The sequence below is a fragment of the Dendrobates tinctorius genome, unplaced genomic scaffold (assembly GCF_039654945.1).
Source record: "Dendrobates tinctorius isolate UK_male_01 unplaced genomic scaffold, ASM3965494v1 ptg000162l, whole genome shotgun sequence".
Taxonomy (NCBI): domain Eukaryota; kingdom Metazoa; phylum Chordata; class Amphibia; order Anura; family Dendrobatidae; genus Dendrobates; species Dendrobates tinctorius.
Window position 1 is genome coordinate 12,743,841 of NW_027361829.1, and position 24,367 is coordinate 12,768,207.

A 24,367-nucleotide genomic window follows, 5' to 3' on the forward strand; every position below is an offset into this window, starting at 1 on the left:
GTGTATTATCCGCATAAATTTATGTATAGCGCTGGGCTTGCATGCGTTTTTGCATGCGTTTGCATTTTTTATGCGCACGTGTTCAATAGGAAAAGATTTTCCAGGAGAAAATTCCTTGACAACAGACACCACTGTATCCAGCGTCAAGATGGATCTTCGCATGGAGAGTTTCTATAGGAATCTGGATTTGGATGTCAACTTGTTTCTTGCCATTGCATTTGCTTGTGAGCAAGAACGGAAAAGAGAAAGACTGAGAAGACGGCGTTGGCGCTTTTGGCAACACCCCATTGTTGAAGTCTGGGATAGCCGTGGAGCATACCACTCTTTATACAGTGAGCTCCGTGAAAACCCGGAAAAATATTTGGAGTACACGAGGCTGTCTCAAGAGAGCTTCCAGGATTTGCTGCTTCGTGTACAAGGAACAATCAGCAGGCACGACACCCAGCTCCATAGCGCAATTCCTGCTGAGGAATGTCTGCTGGTGACACTAAGGTACAGTTAGGTCCATATATATTTGGACACAGACAACATTTTTCTAGACATTACCACAATGAATTTTAAACAAAGCAATTCAGATGCAGTTGAAGTTCAGACTTTCAGCTTTCATTTGAGGGTATCCACATTAAAATTGGATGAAGGGTTTAGAATTGTTTGGTTTAAAATTCATTGTGGTAATGTCCAGAACCAAAATTAGAAAAATGTTGTCTCTGTCCAAATATATATGGACCTAACTGTACGTAATATTTAAAAATAAACGCCTGTCATAATTATTATTGTTCTGCAATGTACATAATTGTTTTTTTTTCCTTTTTCTGTTTTGCCAAACACCTGTCCTAAGTATTATTGTTCTAAAAGCCATGTCCTTGCCCTTAATTTTTTCTCTCTCTCTCTGTTGGGCGGATTCCTGGCTACCGAAGAGAGCTTAACATAGCTCCATTTCCAGTTCCGGATTGGAATTTCAAGACTTTCTGGGATTGTTGCAGACACCTGCCGGGTTTTGTGGGATTTTCTCCGTGAAGAATTTAACCCCCTACCCACCATAGAAATCTGGCAGGAAAATGCCAAAAAATTCTTTGAATTTTGTAATTTCCTCAACTGTTTGGGAGCAGTGGATGGAAAACATATTCGGATTACCAAACCGGCTGTAACTGAATCAGAGTACTTTAATTATAAAAAATACTTCTCTAAAGTGCTCATGGCGATTGCAGCTGCGGACTGTAGATTTCTCGCCGTGGACATTGGATCTTTTGGCCGTGGTAATGACTCACAGACATTTAAAGACTCGGACATGGGTCGACGGTTGTATGGCAATAATTTTACATTCCCCTTACTACGACCTCTTCCCAACACTGAAGGCCCGCCAATGCCATTTGTTGTGGTTTGGCATGAGGCCTTTCAGATGTGTGGAAACCTCCTTATACCATATTCCATTCGTGACCTGAACCACATAAAAAGGATTTTTAATTACCGACTGACCACGGCACAAAGAACTGTTGAGTGTGCCTTTGGTATGCTTTTCTCGAAATGGCGCATTTTGGGAACAGCCATTAATCTCGAAATTGAAACAGTCGATGAGGTTGTCAAAGCGTGTGTGGTTCTCCACAACTACATAATGGCTAAAGAGCGACCCAATGTTGAACTTGATGAATCTGTTTGTAACCCATTGCCAGATTACCATCATCACCCTTTGAGGACAAGGGAAGTTGCCCAAATGAGGGATACATTTGCTGCCTACTTTGTTTCTGATATTGGACGTGTGGCATAGCAGGATGAAATGGTTTAGTAAAATGTTCTTGTAAATGTTATGTACCTGGAATGTTAAAATGTCCCTTTAATGTTTACTGACAATAAAACACCTCTAGTGAAACACTTGTTCCAAGTGCCCTCTACATTACAACACTTTTTTTTTTTTTAAAGTTTAATAAGGTGATCACCGGTTCACAACTACAGTCTTTATAAAAATCCATTCCCTGTCTCATGCAGATTGCATGAGACAGGGAGTGGATTATACCCAGATTGGGTTATGTCACCCATGTTTTACACTACACCTCTTCTCTCTGTCGTCAGTGCTGTGGTAGATGATGAAAATCCACCTCATATCTTTACTCACATGCCCATGTGTCAGAACTAGTGCACTCAGGATGCAGAAAACCCAGCATCCTGAGGGCACTAGTTCTGACACACGGGCAGGTGAGCATTTTTGACCCCTGACCCTTTGTGCTGTATTAGTTCTGATTTTTTTGAGGATCTTCAGTCCTCTGTGTTTTTGCCACCTCATAGCTCCATGACAGACACAAGAAGCAGAGCTGCAGTGTAAAGCAAAGAAAGAAAAGGAGGAGCAGATTGTGTCTGTCATGGAGCTATGAGGTGGCAAAAACACTGTGTGTAGACGGTGACGTGTGTTGACGGCGCGCGGTTTGAGTTGCCGGCAACGAAAGAAAGAACAAGCAGTGATAGGGGAAAAAACAACACATTTATTTACAACACAAAAAAATTACTTATTACAAAATAATGAGGGGGAACTGTGGAGCTGGGAGGATTGGCTAGGTGTGGACGATGAAGGTGTTCCAGGGGAAGGGCCTACTAAATGTGTCGGGTCTGGGAGGTCAAGGATGGAAGCAGACACATTAGGAGTGGAAGCATGGGATGGGAGAGACAAACTGGACAACACAGACACATTGGGAGGTGAGGGTGGAGGTAGGTGGACAGTTAGTCTCTTTTTGGTTTTTGGCTGCTGCATTCTTTTGTGTCTGTGTCTGAGGGTTGGACTGGTGGTTTCAGTACTAGATGTGAAGGGGCGTGCTGGATCTAGCATCCAGGTGGCGGTGGACAGCCATGCATGATCTTGACCAGGCATGGTGGTGGTGGTGGTCAGCCGTGTAGGATCTTGACCAGGCATGGTGGTGGCAGTGGACAGCTGTGAGGGACTCGGCATGGTGGTGGAGTGGCGTTCAGCAGCACCCAGCATGATGGTGGTGGTGGTGTAGTGGTGTGTGGCAGGACTGGGCATGGTGGTGGTGGTACAGTGGTATGCAGCAGAACTCTGTAAAGAACTGAAGCGGCTTAGTGGTGGCACAGGTGGAAATGCCACGTGTGGCTGCTGGAAGTACGGAGTCTGCTGCATAGCCTGAACGTAAGCAGCATAGCAGGCCTGCGTTTGTTAGACCATTTCTTTTCCAAAGATTTTATTCTTTTAAACAATGGGGAGAGGGAAATGCAGGGGAAAGAAAAAAAGGGGGGGGGAGGGATGGGGATGAGAAGGAAAGATAAGGGGAAGTAGGGAAATTACAAGTTGACAAAATGTAAAGCAAATGCAGAACATGCATTAATGATGTCATTTTACAAACGTATCTTGTCAACGCCTAAACACGTAGAATACAAGATTATACAATAGAATGATAATAGTAATAAAGAACATAAAACACACAAATGAGCATAATGATTGTCATTACAGATCTAACCCTATGTCAAATAGTAGATACAAGATCAGTTATGCTACAGGCAAAACTAAAAGAGCTTTTAGCGAGATTACTAAGTGTTAAAGGATTCAGTCAAGTAATAGGAGTAGGGAAAGTTTGGTCCCATTTAGACCATTTCTTGTAGAAGTTACTGAAGTGGCCATTAGCCAATGCGAAATGCAACTCGTGAGATCTGTGTTGAGTGATCAACTGTAAGATATCATCAACTTTGGGAAGGAAATGGTTCTTCCAATGGAATACAATGGAATTTTTTACCACAAGACAAACATGGATGATTATATCTTTTAAGGCAGGGTCCAATTCCTCTAGATTAAGGGAAAGTAGGGCTGAGTGAGGTGTGAGGGTTGTGGTTTTGCCTGTAAGTTTGCTAATAATGCGGGAGGAGATCTGCGACCACAAGGAATTAACCATTGGGCAACTCCAGAAAACATGCAGGATGTCTCCCTTCTGGCCGCAGTCCCTCCAGCATAGAGGCGAGTTCGTAGTCCCAATATGGGTAAGTCTATTAGGGGTATAGTACCAACGAGATACAACCTTAAAATGGGTCTCCTGCAATGACATGGAGAGTACGGAGTGATATGATAAAGAGAGAGAGTCCACCCAGTCTTCTACAGTGAAGGATGAGTTTAATTCTTTCTCCCAACTCAGCACTGAAGGGCTTTTTGTCAAGGCCATATCTTGGTTGTAGTTATCATAAACAAAGCCATGACTCCAGAAAATACGATGACCACAATTGTTTAGTATTTTTATAGATGACTCAGTGAAGTTTAGTTTCTTGTCGAGAAATATTTTTATGTTATCTTTAAGAGTAAGGTATTCGAGAAACAGGGACGAGGAGATATTATATTTAGTTTTTTGTTTTGTTTTTTTTAATTCTTTATTTTCAAATTTAAACCACACCATTAGACACAACAGCATTTTACAAGTACAGTTGGCGAAGTATTGCTTAGGAGTCAGTCCAAGGTGAAAGGGAGGAAAAGGGGGGAGGGAAATGTGGGTGGGAAAAAGAGAAAAGAAAGAAGGGAAGGGTAAAGAGGGATACATAATAATGAACAATATCAATAACAACAAAAAGGAGCCGTCGGCATGAACACTAGCATTTGATGGGTGTATTTAGGAAAATAGAGTAGGTGGACTGTTCTGTAAGCAACCATGGGATCAGCTACCCCAGTATAAAGGCCATCAGGTCCAAGTAAGACTTCATGTGATATTAGATTTCTCACCCAGAGGATCATCCTCTAGATATCCAGTCCACGGGGCCCAGGTCGACACATAAGATTTATGGTCAAAAATCTCCCAGCTAGACAGCTCTTCTAGACGAGAAACCTGATTTATCTTAACGTGCCACTCCTCCAATGTGGGGGGGGCAACATCTTTCCAGTGTACAGCTATCAGCTGTTTTGCAGCACATAGCATCAGTGGGAGTAGACCATGCTTTTTTGGTAAGAAATCTTTTGACGGGCACGAAAGAAGAACTTCCATAGCCCTAAGGTTAGTCTTTATTAGTTGCAATTTCTTGAGAACTAGCTCAACACCATCCCAAAAATGTCTCAGTTTGGGACAATCCCAAAATATATGTGTGTGATGTCCTCCAGAGTTGAGGCATCTCCAACAAACTTTATCAGCAAGACCTATCCGAAAGAGCTTCGCGGGAGTCCAATGCCAGCTGGTCAATATTTTATAAGAATTTTCCTGCAAAAGTACACACCTAGAGAATCCCCGTGCACTAGATAGCATTCTAGATACTTGTTTCTCTGTGAATGTAGTGTTGAGTTCCATTTCCCAGGAGTAAATAAATGAGGGTTTAAAATGTGCTCCCGGAGAGATAAGGTGTGAGTAAATACGAGATAAAATTTTTAGCCGTGGAGGCGGAAGTTTGACCATAATATCTAGCCAGGACCAATTGGATTTGGTCGGGAATTTCTTCCTAAACTGCAGAAGCGTACGTCGAATGTGCTGGCTTTGAAGAAAATTAGTTGGTTGAATCATTGCACTTGGTGGCCAAACTCCTCCCTGTAATATTTTATTACCATAAAAGCTATTCAGTGTTTCTCTAGGGAGGGTAGACCATAGATTATATGGATCTTGAAAATCAAAATCTATTAGATAAGGTATTGAGCCAATCGGCGTTAACGTCGAGGGAAAAGTGTCCTCCGGTAGTTCCCCCAACATCAATCTTTTGATACGTAATGTATCTCGTCTAGCCTAAGAGCGACCGGTGGTTTAGCTTTGGTCCAGAGATAAGGTAGACCCCTCGGGCCCAATAGAACCAGGTCAACACAAGTTCCCTCCCCACCTTCAGCGCAAGACACCACCTTTAACCATCTGCTAAGGTGGATTGCTTTATAATATAAAAGGGGGTCTGGGACTCCCAATCCACCAGAGGAGACTGGATAAGGCTACTTTCACACATCTGTTTTTTTAAATCCGGCATGATGCGGCGAAATTTGTGAAAACCGGATCCGGAATTGGATCCGTTTTTTTCACATAGAATGTAATGATCGCCGCATCATGCCGGATGGACATGCGGCGCCTCCGGATTTTGCCGGATACGGCAAACATGCGCCGTCCGGCGTCTGCAAAAAACGTTGGCTGCAACGTTTTTTTTGCAGCGCCGGACCGGCTTTTTCAACTGCGCATGCCCGGGCACTATGAGTTTTAACCCCACAAGTGCCCGGCGCGCATCTCTCTCTCTCTCCCCCCCCCCTCCCTCTCTCTCTCTCCATACGCTCCATACCTTTCTTTGGCTGGCTCTGTAGTCCCCCTCTGTCTCTCTGGCTGCGCTCTCATCCCCCGCTGTCTCTGGCTGCTCTCTCGTCCCCCGCTCTCTCTTCGGCTGCTCTCTCGTCCCCCGCTGTCTCTCTGGCTGCTCTCTCGTACCCCGCTGTCTCTCTGGCTGCTCTCTCGCCTCCCGATCTCTCTCCGGCTGGCTCTCACGACCCCCGGTGCTGCGGCTCCTTTAAATGTCCTCCAAGCCGCATCAGGGGCCGCATGTACATTCGGTGTCATCGCTGCAGGCCGGATCCGGCGGCCCGGCTATTCGCCGCAGGCCGCCGGACCCCTGACACCGGATGTGTGAAAGAGGCCTTAGTAAGAAGCCTATGAGGCAACCTAGCCGGTTTAGATTTCCAGATAAATTTTCCTATTAGTGACTTTAATGACCCGAAAAAGGTCAGGGGTATCTGAATCGGAACCATATTCATGGCATACAATATGATAGGCATGATAATGTATATGCCTTAAACACATTTATGCGACCCATCCAGGACAAAGTGGGTAGGTTATATTTATGCATCAGGTTTGTAACTTTTTTCATTAAGGGAATGAAATTGCTTTGAAATAGGTTAGTGGGGTTCCTAGTTATGAATATTCCTAAATATTTAATAGAGCTATTAGCCCAAGAGAAGGGAGTCTGTGTACGAATAGTGGAAAGTTGAGAATGAGGGAGAGTGATATTTAACGCTTCAGATTTGGTTAGATTAATTTTAAAATTGGAAAAGGAGCCAAACTGTTGAAAAATTTGGAGGATGATCGGGAATGCCTGAGACGGGTTGGATATGAGGAAAAGCAGATCGTTTGCGAAAGCTAGCGTTTTGAGTGTCCCCGGATCCACCGACAACCCCTCTATGCGTTGTTCTTGTCTGATGCTTTGTATCAAAGTTTCTATGACTAAAATGAACAAGGATGGAGACAGAGGGCATCCCTGCCTAGTCCCGTTGTGAATCTCAAAACTGTTTGATAGGGTGCCATTTATCCTGACCCTGGCCGTCGGTTGAGAGTAGAGAGAGAGAACTGCTGTTATATATTGAGGAGGAAAGCCAAATTTAATCAATACCTGTTCCATAAATCTCCAGCACACTCTGTCAAAAGCCTTCTCGGCATCCGTTGACAGGAGTACCAAGGGGACCTGCCGGGTCTTGGCAAACATTATAGACTGTATGGCCCTAGTGGAGTTATCTTTCCCTTCCCTACCCCTCACAAAGCCCGCTTGATCCACATGAATTAATTTGGGTAAAAAGTTGCTTATTCTGCCCGCTAGTATTTTAGCCCACATTTTGATGTCAGCATTAAGCAATGAGATTGGTCTGTAGCTGGTGCACAAGTTGGGATCCTTACCCTCCTTCGGGAGAACCGTAATGTATGCCTCCAGGGATTGCTTAGGGGAAGCTGGCCCTCCAAATAGGAATTAAACAAGGTCACCAAATGGGGTAAGAATGATTTTATGAACTTTTTATAGTATATAATGGGGAGACCATCCGGGCCTGGGGCCTTACCATTTGGAATGGTGGAGAGGGTGTCCAAAATTTCTTTAGGGGTAACCGGAGCAGTTAATAGAAATTGGCCTTCCGGGGTTCTTTTAGGGAGATTTAGTGGAATCAGGAACTCTTTGATTTTTTCTATAGCTGTTATTGGGTCTTGCATGCTATCTGGTATGCTTAAATTGTATAAACTGTCATAAAAGGATCTAAACTCCTCGGCAATGTCAGCGGTCTCAAAAATTGAAGAGCCGTCTAGAGCTTTGAGTTGTCTAATAAACGTCTTGTCCTGCTGCTTTTTAAGCAGTGAATACATAAGCTTACTACTTTTATTGCCGTGGAGATAGAACCTCTGTTTACTTCTCATATAGGTTTTGGCCGATTGAATATTTAAAAGATTTTTTAGTGAATTCCTTAGGTCCGTCAGTTCAGTTTGTATCTTATTTACTTGAGATCTCTTGTGCAATCTTTCCAAGGAATTAATTTGGTGCAAAATAGACACAACCTGTTTTGTTCTTTCTTTTTTGAGATGGGAACTCAACTCAAAGCTATAAATTCTCCCCTCATTACCGCTTTATGTGATTCCCACACCACAGGTAGGGGCGGGCCAGAGTGTAAATTTGTCTGAAAAAAGAATTCAAGAGTGCCAGTCAGTTTCGTAATGTGGGAATCCGAATCTAATAATGTCTCATTAAGTGACCATGACTTGGCTGGCCGCGGAAGGGTTACTATGCCTATGTCGAGAAAAATAGGAGCATGGTCCGATAGATAGTGTCTATAGTCGCATTTTTAACTAATGAGAGATTAGTTGTTTGTGTCAATAGATAATAAATTCTATGATAGCTACCACACGGGTGGGAATAAAAAGTGTAGTCTCTGCCCGAAGGAAAGAGTGTCCTCCAGGGGTCTATCAAGTGCAATTCTTGGAAAGAAAGGTGTAATTTTCTCAGTGCCCTTTGAGAAAGGGTCGACTTGCCTGTGGAAGTATCTAGGGATGGGTTGAGTTATACGTTAAAGTCTCCCCCCATCAACAACAAACCCTCAGTAAATAGTTTTAAGGTATTCATTGTTTTGCACAGCCATCCAATCTGATTCCTATTTGGGGCGTATAGGTTACACAGAGTAACTTTAGTATTGGCTATAAGGCCCTTTAGTATAATATATCTTCCTTCGGAATCTGAGAGGCAATCATGCAAGACAAAAGGAACATTCTTTTTAATAGCAATACTCACTCCTCTAGACGCCGACCCACCCGTACTATGATACCAGGTCGGGTAACGGGATCTAGACATATCCGGTACTCTCCCCACTTTAAAATGTGTCTCCTGTAGGAAGACTACACTAGCCTTTTTTGCATGTAGAAGGTTCAATACCTGACTTTTTACACGGGGAACGCAAGCCTTTTACATTGTATGAAGCCACTACTATAGTGGCGAAATTGTCCTCATCACCCATAGTAAAATAGATGGAGCAAAAAAAATAAATGATAAAGTGCCCTATGCCGACGAGCTACAAAAAATACAAAATACAAGGTAAAGTAACAGATAGATAACAATAACCAACTACCTGCCTGTGGCAGGGGTAGGGGGTCAAACATACCCCCCATAGCAGAGCAGGGAATTACATCACCAATACACGAGTGGTATATGTTAGCTTATAAGGCAATTAAATGAAAGCAGCAACACATTAGCAGATGCCAATCAAGGCAGACTAAAGTGATCTAAAACATTACAGGGTTATACAAAAATTTCCGGGTCTATATGTAAGAAAATACGGCTAGACAGAGCACAATAGAACTCAGGGAGGCATCTCTTTTCTCGCCCCAGATTTCCCTCGTTTAGGGGGCATGCGTTTCTTCACTGAGGCCCAATCCCCCTGACCTCCTGTATAAGCATTGATAGGAGGAGGCGTGCGAAGATCCATATCTAAAGGTAACCATGAAGGAATATCAATAGGAGCAATGTCAAATGTGTCCCATATTTTGGTTAAATCTTCAGGACTCCTCACTGTTATTTGCTTGCCGTCCCCATTTACCGATATTCCAAACGGAAATAGCCATTTATAAAGGATTTTACGCGAGCGTAGTACTTCCAATAAGGGTCTTAGAATCCTTCTCTTTGCAAGAGTCGACGGTGCAATGTCCTGATAAAGTTGGATAGCAGATCCTTCATAGGTGAGATTTTTAACGTCTCTTGAGGCAGACAAAATAATATTGGTGTCCACATAGCTCAACAAGCCACAGATCACATCCCTCGGGGGTTCAGAAGGCTTGGGCTTGGGTCTGAGTGATCTATGGACCCTCTCTATTGCAATTTGGTCACATTTTTCTTGCGGGATTAGGAGGGCAAAGATCTCTTTTGTGGATTTTTCTAATATTTCTGTAGAGACACTTTCAGGCAAGCCTTTAATCCTTATATTTTTTCTGCGACTCCTATCCTCTTGATCTTCTAAGGCCAGAAGAGAGTTATTAAGCTGTGTTCTGTGGTAGTCCAAATGATCTCTCACGGCATTGGAGTGGCTAATGAGAGAGGACTGAGATGATTCAAGGGACTCCACTCTATTACCAATATGTGACAAATCTGCTCTCATACCAGATATCTCCGTAACCAAAGGCTTTAAAGCTTGAGCCAGAAGTTTTTTGAAGACTGATCTAGATAACTTCCCAGAGTCTGAGTGGGTAATATCCCTGCCTGAGACATCATCACTTGAGTCCGAGTCCTCGACCTGTTCCTCCACCTCAGCATTTGCATGTAGCTTTTTAGGTGTGGGCCTAGCCGACCCAGGTTTATTTTTCAGAAATTTCTCCATTTCACTTTGCCTGCCCTGATGTACACTAGTAGCCAGCGATTTTGCACGCTCTTTATTAGATTTAACCATAATGCTTAATTAAAGCGTGCATTTGAATCACTCCTCGTGCATTCAGGGAAAGTCTACTAATGCATGTTCATAGATGAAGATAACCCCATGCGTCTTGAAAGGTGGAGCGCTGACATGAGTGAATATGGCGGTATCAGTGCTCTAATGTGGTGCACTATATACTAAGTCTCACACTGCCGTGCTATAAAATTAGGCCGATCTTGGCATCTCTGAAAGGGGGGAGCGATACCCCCAAACCCCCAGTCGCTGTATGCAGCAGAAGCGACCGCCTCAGATTCCCCGGGCAATGCACCAGGAGCACCCAGCACTGCGGCCACCCTCTGTTCACCAGCCAGGCACGTGCGACCAGCTCACCTCCCTCTCCTCCGGTAAGCTAATCCGTTCCTTCCTTTCCTTGTCTTGTTAGTCAGCGGTCTCTCCTCCGGCAGAGGCCACGGGCCCTCCACCACCTCCAACGGCTCTCCGCAGACTGCTGTCCGGGCCTCTTCAGGAAGAAGCAGCAAAGATGGCGCCCGACCGCCTCTGGCGCCAAGGCCCGTTCCCCGCGACCGCTCTCCTCACAGAGAGCCGCGGTTCCCTCCTCACTGTCCTCCACCACCTTCCCCAAGCCCAACTCTCTCTGGGGGGCACACAGACACCCTCGTTGGGGTCCAAAGAGGGCACACTTTGTGGCTGGCAGCGGGAGCTGCAGCAAAGCACGTCCTCCCCACAAGCGATCCAGGCCACGCCATTATATTTAGTTTTTAGTGTTTGAATGGATAAAAATTCCGTCCCGTTAAAAATGTCTTCTAAGGTTTGATATTTTTAAATCAGCCCAGATGGGGGATAATGAATGGTTAGTCATAGAGTAAATGAGTGTTAGGGGGAGTTTTTTTAAAGATGGTTATTTTATGGGATCCTCTCTTTGGTTTAGAGATCTTAAACCAGGCGAGTGCAACAGCTTGAAAGATCAGATGGGCAACAGAGTTTTTGGAGGTTGTTCGCTATGGCATTATAGATTATGGATCTAGGGTGCTTATTGTTATTAAGTGTAAACTCTAAGTCAAGCTAAGCCGGGGGATCTAAATCTAATAACCAATGGGCACTTTGTTTAAGTAACAAAGAATAATAGTGGGCTGTGATGTTAGGGACGCTTATACCTCCATTCAATCCTTTCTTAAATAAGGTTTGAGTGGCCATTCTGGGCTTCTTATAGCCCCAAATGAAAGAATTAATCTGTGTCTGTAAGTAAGAAAGATGGATGGAAGGGATAGGGAGTGGTATACACCTTAAAATATATAATATTTTTGGCAAAATAAAGAGCTTTGCTGTAAGGATCCTTCCCCACCATGATAGAGATCTATCCCTGAAAATCACGCAATCCTTATTTATTAATTCAGATAGTTTAAGGTTGGATTTAAACTAACCCAGTGAGGTTACTGTTCATTGTGATTCCCAAATATACAAATTCTTTGTCACACCAGTTAAGGGAGGCTGCAGTTTTAATACATCTGGTTTGGTCCTTGCTGATGTTTAACGGGAGAATGTTAGACTTGGGTTCATTGATTTTAAAATTAGACAATGATGAGAATTTGTTAATTTCTGAGAGAGCCTCAGGGATGGATATCTCGGGTTTGGTTAAAGTTAGGATTACATCATCAGCAAAAAGACTGATCTTATGATGACGATTTAAGGTGTTTAATCCTACTATTTTGGTTTTTTTCCTGATTTGTTCAGCCAGAGGTTCTATAGCTAAATTAAATAGAATGGAGGAGAGGGGGCAGCCTTGTCTAGTGCCATTCGCTATGGCAAATGGCTCTGAGACATGGTTGTTGCAAATTACACTGGCTCTTGGGTCTGAATATAAGGCCATGATGAAGGATATCAGATTATCATCGAACCCGAATTTTTTGAGTGTCTGTTTGAGAAAGCACCAACTAAGTCTGTCGAATGCCTTCTCGGCGTCGAGTGACAACAGAGCCATGGGTGTTTTTGATGAGTTAGCCCATTTTATGGTATTGATGATTCGCCTTGTTGCATCAGCTGGTTGTCTCCCTTTTGTAAAGCCCATCTGATCATTGCTGATCAGTTTAGGAATTATCAGACTAAGCCTATTCGCTATGATCTTAGAATAGAGCTTGATGTCTGTGTTAATTAACAAAATAGGGCGGGAGTTCTATATGGCTTCAGGATCCCCTTGCATTTTGGGGATGACTGAGATCGAAGCCATCAGCATTTCGGATGGAAACGCTCCCTTTCCTGAGGCATAATTGAACACCTCGGTAAGGTGAAGGGAGAGAGAATTGTTGAAGGCTTTGTAATAGGCGTTGGTTAGCCCATCGGGACCTGGGGATTTGTGGAGATTAAGATTCTTGATGGTGTCTTTAATTTCAATAGAAGTAAACGGGGCTGACAAGAACACTAAATCATCGGAAGATAAAGAAGGCAAATTTATTGTTGATAGTTATAAATTTTTTCTAGGTTTTGGGAAAGTGGTTTAGGGTCAGGGTTCAAGTTATACAGCTTGGTGTAGAAGTTCGCAAATTCATTTGCTATTTACTGGGGATGCGAAAGTTTAGAGCTACCATTAATCGAGTTAATGCTATTAATTTTATTATGAATTCTTTTGTTTTTGATTCGGTTTGACATGTACCTCGTGGGTTTATTGAGTGACGTGTAATAGTTATACTTAGAAGATTTTACTATTGCTTCATAGGGGGAGTTCAGCTGAGTCCTGAGTTCTTGTCTTAGTTTAATAAGTTCTAATTTTAGGGTGGGAGATGGTGAGGCAAGGTTCAAAATGGTACTTTCGAGTTTACGAATTGATACGAGAGTGGCGTTAATTTTTTCCCTATTCTCTTTCTTTAATTTAGACGTAATGCTAATAATGTCGCCTCTCACAACTGCCTTGTGAGCACACCAATTAGTGAATGGGTTTGTCACTTCAGCTCTATTCTCTCTAAAGAAGTTGTCTAAGGCTGAGTGCAGACGGACTTTTTAGCCCTGCGGATTTTTCCGCGCAGAATGGAAGAAATCAGCAGGTCAAATGACCTGCATTTTTCCTGCGGATTTCTTCCATTTTTCCTACGGTTTTATTGCGGTTTTGTGCTGTTTTCCACTGCGGTTTTCCCCCTGCGGATTTGGTGACAGGGGAGATGGAAAACCACACAAAAGAACTAACATGCTGCAGATTTTGTACAGCAGGAAAACCGCGTGGAAAAATCTGCAGCGTCTGCCCAGCGGTTTTTTTTTCCATTTATTTTAAGGCTACTGTACAACACAATGCGGATATGCAACGTTTCTGAGCGGTAAAATCCGCTGCAGATCCGCTGCAAATCTGCATCGTGTGCACACAGCTTTAAGCTTCCTGGATGACGGTCTTGTGGATTGAATTATGGAAAATGTTTGCACTACACTTCGATTTTCGCATTCTTCAAGGGAGGACCCAATAAAAGTTTGCCAAAAACCGGAGCGTGGTCAGAAATGGTTCTGTTTCCAATGGAGATTTCCTTAAATATAGTGAGAGAAAATACATTTGTAACGATCAAATCAATCCTGGATGCAGATTGATGTACCTCAGAGAAATGTGAATATTCCCTCGATGTAGAATTAAAACACCTGAAAGCATCCAGTAACTCATTTTTATCTAACCATGCATTGAGGTTATCGGAATTAGGTCTTGAACTTGAAGAAGAGTCCACAATATTGTTGGGAGTGATGTTGAAGTCACCTAAAAGGAATAAATTACCTCTTTTCACAATAGACACCTTTTCATGACTTTGTTGAGGAATGACACTTGATCTCGGTTAGGAGCATATATATTGACCAGTGTACAGACCTGATCATTCAGTCTGCACACCAAGATATGGAATCTACCCCCCTCGTCCCTGTGTTCCTCCAAGGCTTCGAAGGGGATAGAATTCCCAATCATTGTCAGTACTCCAGCTTTCTTTTTTGAGTTACAGGACTCGAAGATATGCGGATATTTATGATGATTAAAGTAGGAGTGATTCTCGTGTAGGAATTTTGAATCCTGGATGCAGGCAATATCTACACGAGAATCTATGAGTTCCTTTCAGAGGATATGCCTCTTTCTTGGGCTGTTCAAGCCCCTGACATTGTACGATGCCACTTTGAAGCTCATGGTTACAATGCGGTGTGACCGACTAAGATTAGTCTGCAGCGGAGTTACGCTGGATGCTCAAGGAGAGGGTTGAACTAGCAACAACAAAGCTTATAGAACTTTACTAACTACCAAACCTTTAGTTAACTTGTCGTCAACTTTGAATTGAACAAAAAGGTTAACACAATAAAGAAATTGTTCAAATAGTTCAATTATGAAACTACCTCCTCACAACGGGGTCCAGAATGTGGACGGGAAAAAAAAAAAAAAAAAGAGAAAACCTTCAATAAAAGGTTAATCAGGCCAAAGCTGCCTGTTAAAACAAGGTAATCTTCCATGGCGAAGGCCCAAGTCATTTGCCGTGGTTAGGTAGAGCTTCTTTAATAGACCTGAGGAAGTCTGCTCCTTCTTCCAGTGAGAACAGAGGTATTGTCCTCCCTCTGTAGAAAACCAGCAGCTTCACGGGGAATCCCCATTTGTTAAGGATGCCTTTCTCCTTTAGTGCAGATGTTATGCTTTTGAATGATCGGCGTAGGTCCAGAGTCTCCTTGGAGAGGTCAGGAAACACTTTAAGATCCTTGTGTGGATCCAGGAAAGTTTTGTTGGATTTCAGATCGTTCAAAATCTTCTCTTCTCTTTAGTTTGATAAAAGTGCACCCTGAGAATGGTATCTCTAGGGGCCTCTATAGGGAGCTTAGGAGGACGGGGTAGCCTATGGGCTCTGTCGATAAGGTCAGATGGTGTTAGATCAGGGATGGCCTGCTTAAAGATTTCCTAAATATGGCCCAAAAGTTCATCTTGGGAAATGCTCTCCGGGATTCCTCTAATTTTTAGATTATTTCTGCGGCTTCTATCTTCAAGATCCGTCATCTTGGTCCTGAGCTTAAGTATTTCCAAAGATAGGTATTCCAGGTTCACTGAGTATTCTGACAATCTCTGCTCGAGCTTATGTATCCTCTCCTCCTGGTTTACTAATTTTTTCTCCACCGTCTCGCGGAATTCTTGAAACTGCAAGCCAAGTTTTTTACTTTGAAGGTCGAGTTTTTTGTCAAGTAGGGTACTTAACTTATTGAATAGGACCTCCATGTTATCAGAGGTTTGTGATTTCAGAGGAGGAATGTCGAGATCCAGATTAAACCCAAGTGTTTCCATCTTGGACCTGCTTTTGGCCGGAGTGGTGTTTGGGGAGTAGTCACTAGATTCTTCCTCAGACTCAGATATCCCTGCCATATTTGAGTATTTTTCACCATAGGTTCCCGGCGTTCTCCGTTTGGCGTTTATGGAGGAGTCCATGCTTTCTTGTAATTGGACTTCTGGTACAAATGTAACTTTTCTACCTCGATCCGCTTGGTGATAGAGGTCTCTCGGAGATCTAGATCTAATGGGTCTCCGAGCATTGACTTGGTCCCTTGAATGATGTCGGTTATTAAATGATTTGTCAGATTTCAGAGGGTTTTGAGCTTTAAGGGCGAGGATAAATTTTTCCCCATGGTTTTAAGGCCGCTCATGATGCTATAGGAGGATCCACTAAGAAGCTGAACCGCAAAAACTTCACCAGCGATCTCAGAAGGATGATAAAGTTGGCGGAGGTCTCTGTTGTGACTCCAAATGAGGGTGCGCAGAGGGCGATATTATTTATCTCAGGATGAGTTCTGCCGGGATCACAGCTGCGACTCCAATGGAAGACGCACAAGAGAGGTCGCAGGTGTGATGGAATTGGAGACTGAGGTGCATTCAGAGACTTTGCAGCGTCACCGTTTCAGTTTGAGAAGATTGATCAACTGAGAATGCAGCTGCGATCTCATGTCTCTGCTGATAAAGAGCGCCGATTCTAGGCTGATTTATGGCTCTCCAGAAAGTCTATATACGCTAAGGGGAGGAGGTCAGGGCGATCTGTAGTGTAATACTCACAGCCCCTACTATCTCCCGTGGTGAGATTGTTTTTGCAGGCCGCAGCATCTGGACCGGGGTCTCAACGGAAACGCAGCTGCGTCCCGGATCACGCAACCAGAGGGGAAGGCTGGGTAGGCCTTACAATAAAATGCTGATTCCCACTTGCAGGTTGAGGGTCCTGACTAGCATCGCTAGTGTGGGTGAGCTAGGAGCAGGTCCAGAGGGGTTGAGGAGTGTTGATTGAGGCTCTGGAAGCAGGGAGGCTGCAGCCCTGGAAGTCCGGGTGGCTACACAGTGGTAATTTAGTCCGAGGCTTTGCGGCCCAGTGGCGTGGAAGGCCTCAGATGATTTCCATGCTCCAGGAGGTCCAAAAATGTCGGTTTTGGTCTCAAAATGTTCCTAATAGGGTCAGGGGGTCGTTCCTAAAATGTATCCAGGCAGAATGGCATGAAATAGTCGAGTTGAGAGTCGGGTTGGGAGGTTTTTCTCAGGAGCTCCCTATTCCTAAGTCTCACATGCTAGTGAGCTAGGCCACGCCCCCCCATTTGTTAGACCATTTCACCCCTTTAACTTCCTGGCTGATGTCTTGAAGTATTGCTTCAGTATTGCCACAATCTTTTCTCTTAATGATATCTATTTTGTGAAATGCACCAGTCCCTCCTGCAGCAAAACATCCTCACAGCATGATACTGCCATCCCTGTGTTTCACAGTTGTGATGGCGTTCTTAGGCTTTTCAAACTTAAATAATAAAATAATAATAATAATAATAATAATCTTTAGTTTTCAATAGCGCTAACATATTCCGCAGCGCTTGACAGTTTGCACACATCATCATCACTGTCCCCGATGGGGCTCACAATCTAAATTCCCTAACAGTATGCCTTTGGAATGTGGGAGGAAACCGGAGTACCCGGAGGAAACCCACGCAAACACGGGGAGAGCATACAAACTCCTTGCAGATGTTGTCCTTGGTGGGATTCGAACCCCGAACTCCAGCGCTGCAAGGCTGCAGTGCTATCCACTGAGCCACCGTGCTGCTTCTTTTTTCCTCCAAAACGTAACAATGGTCATTATGCCCCAAAAGTTCAATTTTAATTTCATAAGACCACAAGATATATCTCCAAAAATTAGGCTGTGTACTCACGCAAGCGTTTAAGCGTTTCTTACTGGCAAAAATGCTTAAAAAAACGCTTAAAAGAAGCATCCCATTCATTTTAATGAATTCTGCACTTTTAGTGCATATTGATACTTTTTTTCCACGAAAAAACGCATTGCGGTAAAAAACGCAGCATGCTCATTAATGTCGCGGAAAAATCCGCATTTCTAACTATTTTCTATGAGACTGGGGACATTCCGGAAAAAAAACACATAAAACACGCGCAAAAATCACGCGGAAAAAAAGCGAGTTTTCTGGGAAGGAGTCCGGTTTTCAGTCAGGAATTTTCTGCATACGTGGGTACATAGCCTTAAAGGTATTTGTTCCTGTGTGCATTTGCAAACATTAATCTGGCTTTTTTATGTTTCTTTTGGCGTAAAGGCTTCATCCTGGCAGAGTGGCCTTTCAGCCCATGTTGATACATTATTGGTTTCACTGTGAATATTGACACAATCTTATCAGCTTCCGCCATTATCTTCACAAGGTCTTTTGGGTTTGTCCTTGTGTTGCTATGTACATGTTGGACCAAAAGCATGTTCATCTCTGGGACACAGAACCTGTCTACTTCCTGAGCGGTATGATGGCTGGAGATTCTCATCTTGTTTGTACTTGCGTATAATTGTTTGTAGGCTATGTGCACACGTAGTTTTTTTGGTGTGCGGATTTTGGAGAGAAAACCACAGGTAAATCCGCAGGACAAAAGTCCTGGGGTTTATCTGCGGTTTTGCCCTGCGGTTTTACACCTCATAATGGATGAGGTGTAAAACTGCAGCGTTTCTGCACCAAACAATTGACATGCTGCGGATTTTAAACCGCAGCATGTGCACAGCGTTTTTTAATTTCCATAGGAAATAAAGGTACTGTACAACTCAGCAGAATCTGCTGCGGACCCGCAGCTGCAGAAACCGCTGCGGAACTGCAGCAGAATCCGCACCATGTGCACATACCCGTACAGATGAACAAGGCACCTTCAGGTATCTTCAAATTGTACCCAATGATGAGCCAGACTCGTGCAAGTTCACAATTCTCTTCCTGATATTTTGTCTGATTTTTTGGGACTTTCCCATGATGCTACATAAAGAAGCAGTGTGTTTCAGGAGAGCATTAAAATACATCCACAGGTGTGTCTCTAATTAACTCAGATGTTGCCAAAAAAAAAAACCTGAAGCTTCCAAACACAAGACAGTCATATTGGCAGTCCAGAATTTTTTAAAGGCATAGTAATCTTAGTGTATGTAAACTTTGATTTTGCAGTAAGTAATTAAAAGGCCTTAAAACATTCTCTCTCTCTCATTATTCTGGCATTTGGCAAATATTAATAATTATGGTAATCCTAATTGACATAAAATGGGAAAGGTTTATTCTGATTTCAAATCAGATATTGAGAAAAATAAGCAAATGTGTATATAAAGTTCTGATTTTAACTGTATATATAAAATAGCAATAACTTTCAAGTGGAAACACTATGAGAATGAACAGGTCACTTTTAACCTCGTTGTGGCTTTCACAGCCTGACAAAAGACAGACTTATAAGCACAGTAAGTTGTTTTGATATTGATGTGCATATGTTAATTCTTTACTTTGTTGCAGAGCTTTTTCTAGAGGGATCTGCTTAAAAAAGGCGGCGTGTGTAAATACCCCATGCATGTATAATAAGAGAACAATAATAAGAGAACAATGAAAGGTTCCAATTAAAGGGAACCTGTGAGCAGGATTGTGCCAAGTAACCTACAGACACTTTCAGGTCGGCGCCGTTATACTGATTAAAATGATACCTGGGGGGGATGAAATTCGGCATGTGGTTGTTTAATCTTTGTTAGTAGTTTTCAGTTAATGAGCTTCTTGTGCTCCGGGGCGGCTAGTGGGAAGGAGGGGGGGGCTGGGCTTTATGTGGTGCTCTGCTTAAAGGGGTTGTCCGGGCTTTTCACAATCTCAGTACATATCTGGGCTGCAGAATGCTGACAATAAGTAATTTACCTTCTGTCACCAGTTTGCAGGGTTTGCTAGATATCATCTCTCGCTTGTAAGAAAAACGTCCAAGGGGGGGGGGGGGTGTTTGTTCTGGCATTGAAATGAGAACTGGTCGTTTCCTCCTACTCTACTAAAAACATGCCCTCTATAGCAACAACCCCACCCTCCATAGCAACAGGCCCTCCCTGACCACATGAATAAGCCCTCCTCACACAGTAACAAGTCATCCCCCTCTAGCAGGCTCAGTGCAGAGAGTAGAACCACCCAGCTGCTCCTCTCCCAGACACACCCTGAACAGTGATCTATGGAAAGTGAAACTAGTGAGGAGGAAACGACCAGTTTTCATTTCAATGCCAGAACACCCCCCCCTGGACGTTTTTCTTACAAGCAAGAGATGATATCTAGCAAACCAGTGCAAACTGGCCACAGAGGGTAAATTACTTATTGTCAGCATTCTGTAGCCGAGATATGCACTGAGATTATGTGAAAAGCCCGGACAACCCCTTTAACTATTCATGTGTATGACTTCTGACAGGTCACTGATCACACAGTGACCTACCTCCAATTTTACATAATGTATATACTACTGTTGGGAAAAAAAGAATAAAATAAATAACATTCATCATGCAGGCGTCTGCGCTATAGCATCAGGGCCAGACTGGTCATCTGCCAATTCTGGCAAATGCCAGAAGGGCCTGTCTGATCGTGGGCTGCCTTGTCTGCTACACTGTTTACAGAATCAGTGTTCTCAAGAGACCCATACTGTTGAGAGTTGTGACGAAGCACAAAGTCGCTGACTCCATCACTTACCCCAGTAGGTCACGGGTATCAATATTGGACTTGTAGTAAATCTTGATTTCCTCGATCCAGGGTAACACTAGTAATATATCCAACAGTGCTTGGGGACAGTGACAGCATGGGCCTGTGTGATATCAAATGCCAGGGCTGAATTTCAGTCGCAGTCCGTACCTGAATAGCATGATACAATATTATGATATGCACATATTCATTTTATTTAGGCATTTTTTTTTCTCTTAATCAAAATAGCGCTGGAGGCTGCGCGCCTGCACAGTTGCATCTATCGCGTTCCAATAGATGCCACTGCGCAGGCGCCACCATCTTGATGGAGCCTAACTTTTTATTTCTCTACAAAATGACAACTGTGGTGGTGCCTGCACAGTAGCATCTATCGGAACGCAACAGATGCTACTGCGCCTGTGCGGCGGGGTCCGTCATTTTGATTAAAGGGAATCTGTCACCCCTTTTTTCGAATATGAGCTGCCGGCATCGACATCCGGGGCTTATCTACAGCATGCTGTAATGTTGTAGATAAGCCCCCAATGAAACCTGAAACATTAAAGAAAGTTAGATTATACTCAACGGGGAGGGGGGTGGTCCGGTCCGGCGCCTCCCATCTTCATACGATGCCGTCCTCTTCTTTCCCTCCTGTTGTGGCTCCTCCGCAGGCGCAGGACAGAGGAGGAGCCATGACAGGAAGGAAAGAAGAGGACGGCACCGTATGAAGATGGGAGGCGCCGGACCGGACAACGACACCCATCAGACCGGAACGTCCCCCCCCGGTGAGTATAATCTAACTCTTTTTTATCTTTCAGGTTACATCGGGGGCTTATCTACAGCATATATTCGAAAAAGGGGTGACAGATTCCCTTTAAGATGAAAAAAGCCAACATAACAAAGATGCCTAAATAAAATTATGTATATCATACATTGTGTCATGCAACAGTGCAGACAGCAGCATGATAAATTTTCTCTTTTTCTTCAAAATAGTATATGTATTATGTAAAATTGGGGTAAGGTCACAGAGATCATATACCTGTCATAAGCCATACAGATGAATATGTAAGCAGAGCATCACAAAGCCCCCCACAGGCCGCCCAGGAGCACGAGAATCTCTAACTGAAAACTACAAATAAAGATTAAACAACAACCACAAGACGGATTTCATCAACCAAGGTATCATTTTAATCAACTTAACAGCGCCAACTTGACAGTGTCTGTAGTTTACTGAGCACAATCCAGCTGACAGATTCTCTTTAAGTCCTAAGTTCTTGAGACAAGTTATCGTATGTTAAAATCCACTCATTTTGTATTTCTTCAGACAAGTTTATATTACATAAAAAAATGTAAACAGCAAAAATGTTATTACTACCTGTAAGCGCAACTTCTGTAGACACTCTGTCAATGGCAAGAACATCATCAACACCATCGTCACAGGCTTCCACAAAAAATTTCTCAGGCGTTGTGTGTCTAGAGGAATTAACAAGAAATGAATTGCAAAAATACATTGGGATCAGAGTGAAAAATCATATTGATATTGAGGTGAAGCATCCACAGTAATGAATCTTAAAAATGTTGACCAATTTGAGTGATTTCAGCTGCCACTGTGCTTTCAGTTAATGTGTGATGTACCCACATGACTGCTCCATGGGTGCAAACTCTCCTGAACTGGCCCTGAAACCACAAGCACAGAATGCCTGTAGGCAACAGACTAAGCCACACCTCAGAGTGAGGAGGTGAATACCAAGAGAAGCAACATACAACACAATACCTTCATAAAAGCTACAGAATTCAGCAACCAGACAAGATGCACAAGTTACCTATATCAAGCACCTTGAAATGGCACAGCAAAAACCATACCTAGAGCAAAGCATGTGGGGATGGTTTTGCTTAGCAGAACTGATAATTTTAGAAAATTAGATTGATGGATCAGACAAAATACTGTTTCATTCTGCAACCACCTGGTAAAAACATAATATCAAACACAGCAAGAGAAAGGACTAAGTGCCGAACATGTTCTGCAATGATCAAGTAAAAGTCCACAATACAATCCAAAGAATCTGTGGCAGTACAGACAAAGCATACAATCATCAACAAGCTAACGTGACCAAACCGAAAATAACAGGATAACCGCTGTACAAAAGTATATAACAAGAAGGTGCTTTTACCAGGTACCAATACTTGCAAGGAATTAAAATGCTTACGAGAAGAAAAAAAAAAATTGGTTTGGGAATTTATATCTAGAACACAGTCCCCAATCTGTGGCTCACAGGCCCATTATGTGTGGCTTACAGCTGTTTGCCAGCTTGGTGCATTAGCACAAGGTCTAGCACACAAGAATGAAGAGAGAGTCTCCAGATAGTGACATTTCTGAGTTGCCCTACACAGGAGAGCAGTTCTGCATGTTCATATCGGCAGGAGGGAAAAGGCTGTGGAATATGGTATGCTGGAGAAAAGATGATACCATCAGAGGGGTGTGCAAGCTGGATGCAACAGTTTAATGGCATTGCTTAATGCAATAATTCTGAACAAGTGTAAAGTGGGAACCCCTGTTGAAAGGATTATGGGTGACACATTGCTAAAAACTAAATGGCTCACAAAGAAAGGTTGGTGACCACTGTTCTAGAGAACACAAATCTGCAAAATAAATACTAGATAGATCAATCTGTATTTACTTTGTAACACTCTTAGGGCCCCATCACACACAGCGAGATCGCCAGCAAGATCGCCGATTTTGTGACGCCACAGCAATTTCGCTAGCGATATCGCTGTGTGTGACATGTATCAGCGACCAGCCCCCCTGCCGGGTATCGCTGATCGCGCTTGAACATCCTGGGCCATTTTTTGATCGTTGGTCTCCCGCTGGCCAGCACGCATCGCTGCGTGTGACAGCGAGAGACCAACGGTCAATGACGCCGAGAGCTAGTTTCCAATGTAAACAGAGGGTATCTAAGAGCCTCTTAGATACCCGCTGTTTACCTTGGATACCAGCTTGCTCGCTGGTCCTGATCGCTGGTGGGTCTGTCTATGTGACAGTTCACCAGCGATCAGCTATGTCCCAGCGATCCCATCCACGTCGGATCGTTGGCGGGATCGCTGGGACATTGATGCGTTTAACGGGGCCCTTAGAAACTGAACAGACTGGTACTTATTATCTTTGAAAGGGTTGTCCACAACTGGCAAATCCCCGCTTTATTGCTAAGTGGCCACATTGCAGAAATGCTGCAGAAAAATAAGTTTCTAGCGGCTATTCTGGATTCCAAGCAAAGAGTCTCGCTGTTGCCAGAGGAGAAGCAAGAAGCGGTGAAGAACAAGATTCGGCTGCTCCTTCGAAATTGGGTCTCCATAAGGATGGCAATGTGAGTCTTGGGAACGTTAACTTCTTGCATATCGTGCATTCAATGGGGTCAGTTCCACACAAGGGGACTACACAGAGAGAAATCCTTTCAACCTGGGACAGACAACAGATGTCCTTGGACAGAAGTTTTTTCTCAAAATTTAAATAAGGAGATGATACTGCCCTCCTTCTGCCTGCCCCCAAAAGATCAACTCTTCCACTCTTCGGATGTTAGGCAGTCATTCACTATCTGGAGGCCACCCGTGAGTAGAGACAGGACACTAATCTGTTTGTCCAACATGGGGGCAAAAATAAGGGGAAAAAGGGTATCAAAACCCTACTTTAGCTAGATAAATAACCACCATCTCCTTAACATACAAGGCCGAGAAATTGCCTGTTCCAGAAGGTCTCAGCGCCCATTCCACTAGGGCAGTAGCAACATCATGGGATGAAAGGGCAGGGGCCTCGGTAGATCAAATTTGTAGAGCAACTGCATG

At 43.5% G+C, this 24,367-nt stretch overlaps 1 protein-coding gene across 3 annotated transcripts in view; it reads right to left on the bottom strand.

Moving 5' to 3' along the window:
• The window catches only part of SACM1L (SAC1 like phosphatidylinositide phosphatase), a 449,760-nt gene that overhangs the window by 349,239 nt on the left and 76,154 nt on the right, over window positions 1–24,367 (bottom strand). Inside the window, exons 1-2 of one of the 3 annotated variants that reach the window (XM_073549856.1) lie at window positions 21,906–22,003; window positions 20,546–20,704 (exon numbers count right to left, since the gene is read on the bottom strand). The exons of 1 other annotated variant lie outside the window; for it this stretch is intronic. Coding sequence is in view for 1 of the 2 variants with exons in the window: in XM_073549855.1 (XP_073405956.1) it covers window positions 21,906–22,003 (98 nt within the window). In the remaining variant the exon portion in view is untranslated. Of the gene's footprint in view, window positions 1–20,545; window positions 20,705–21,905; window positions 22,004–24,367 lie in introns of those variants that run through there. One more of the 3 variants, XM_073549855.1, reaches the window with a different exon arrangement.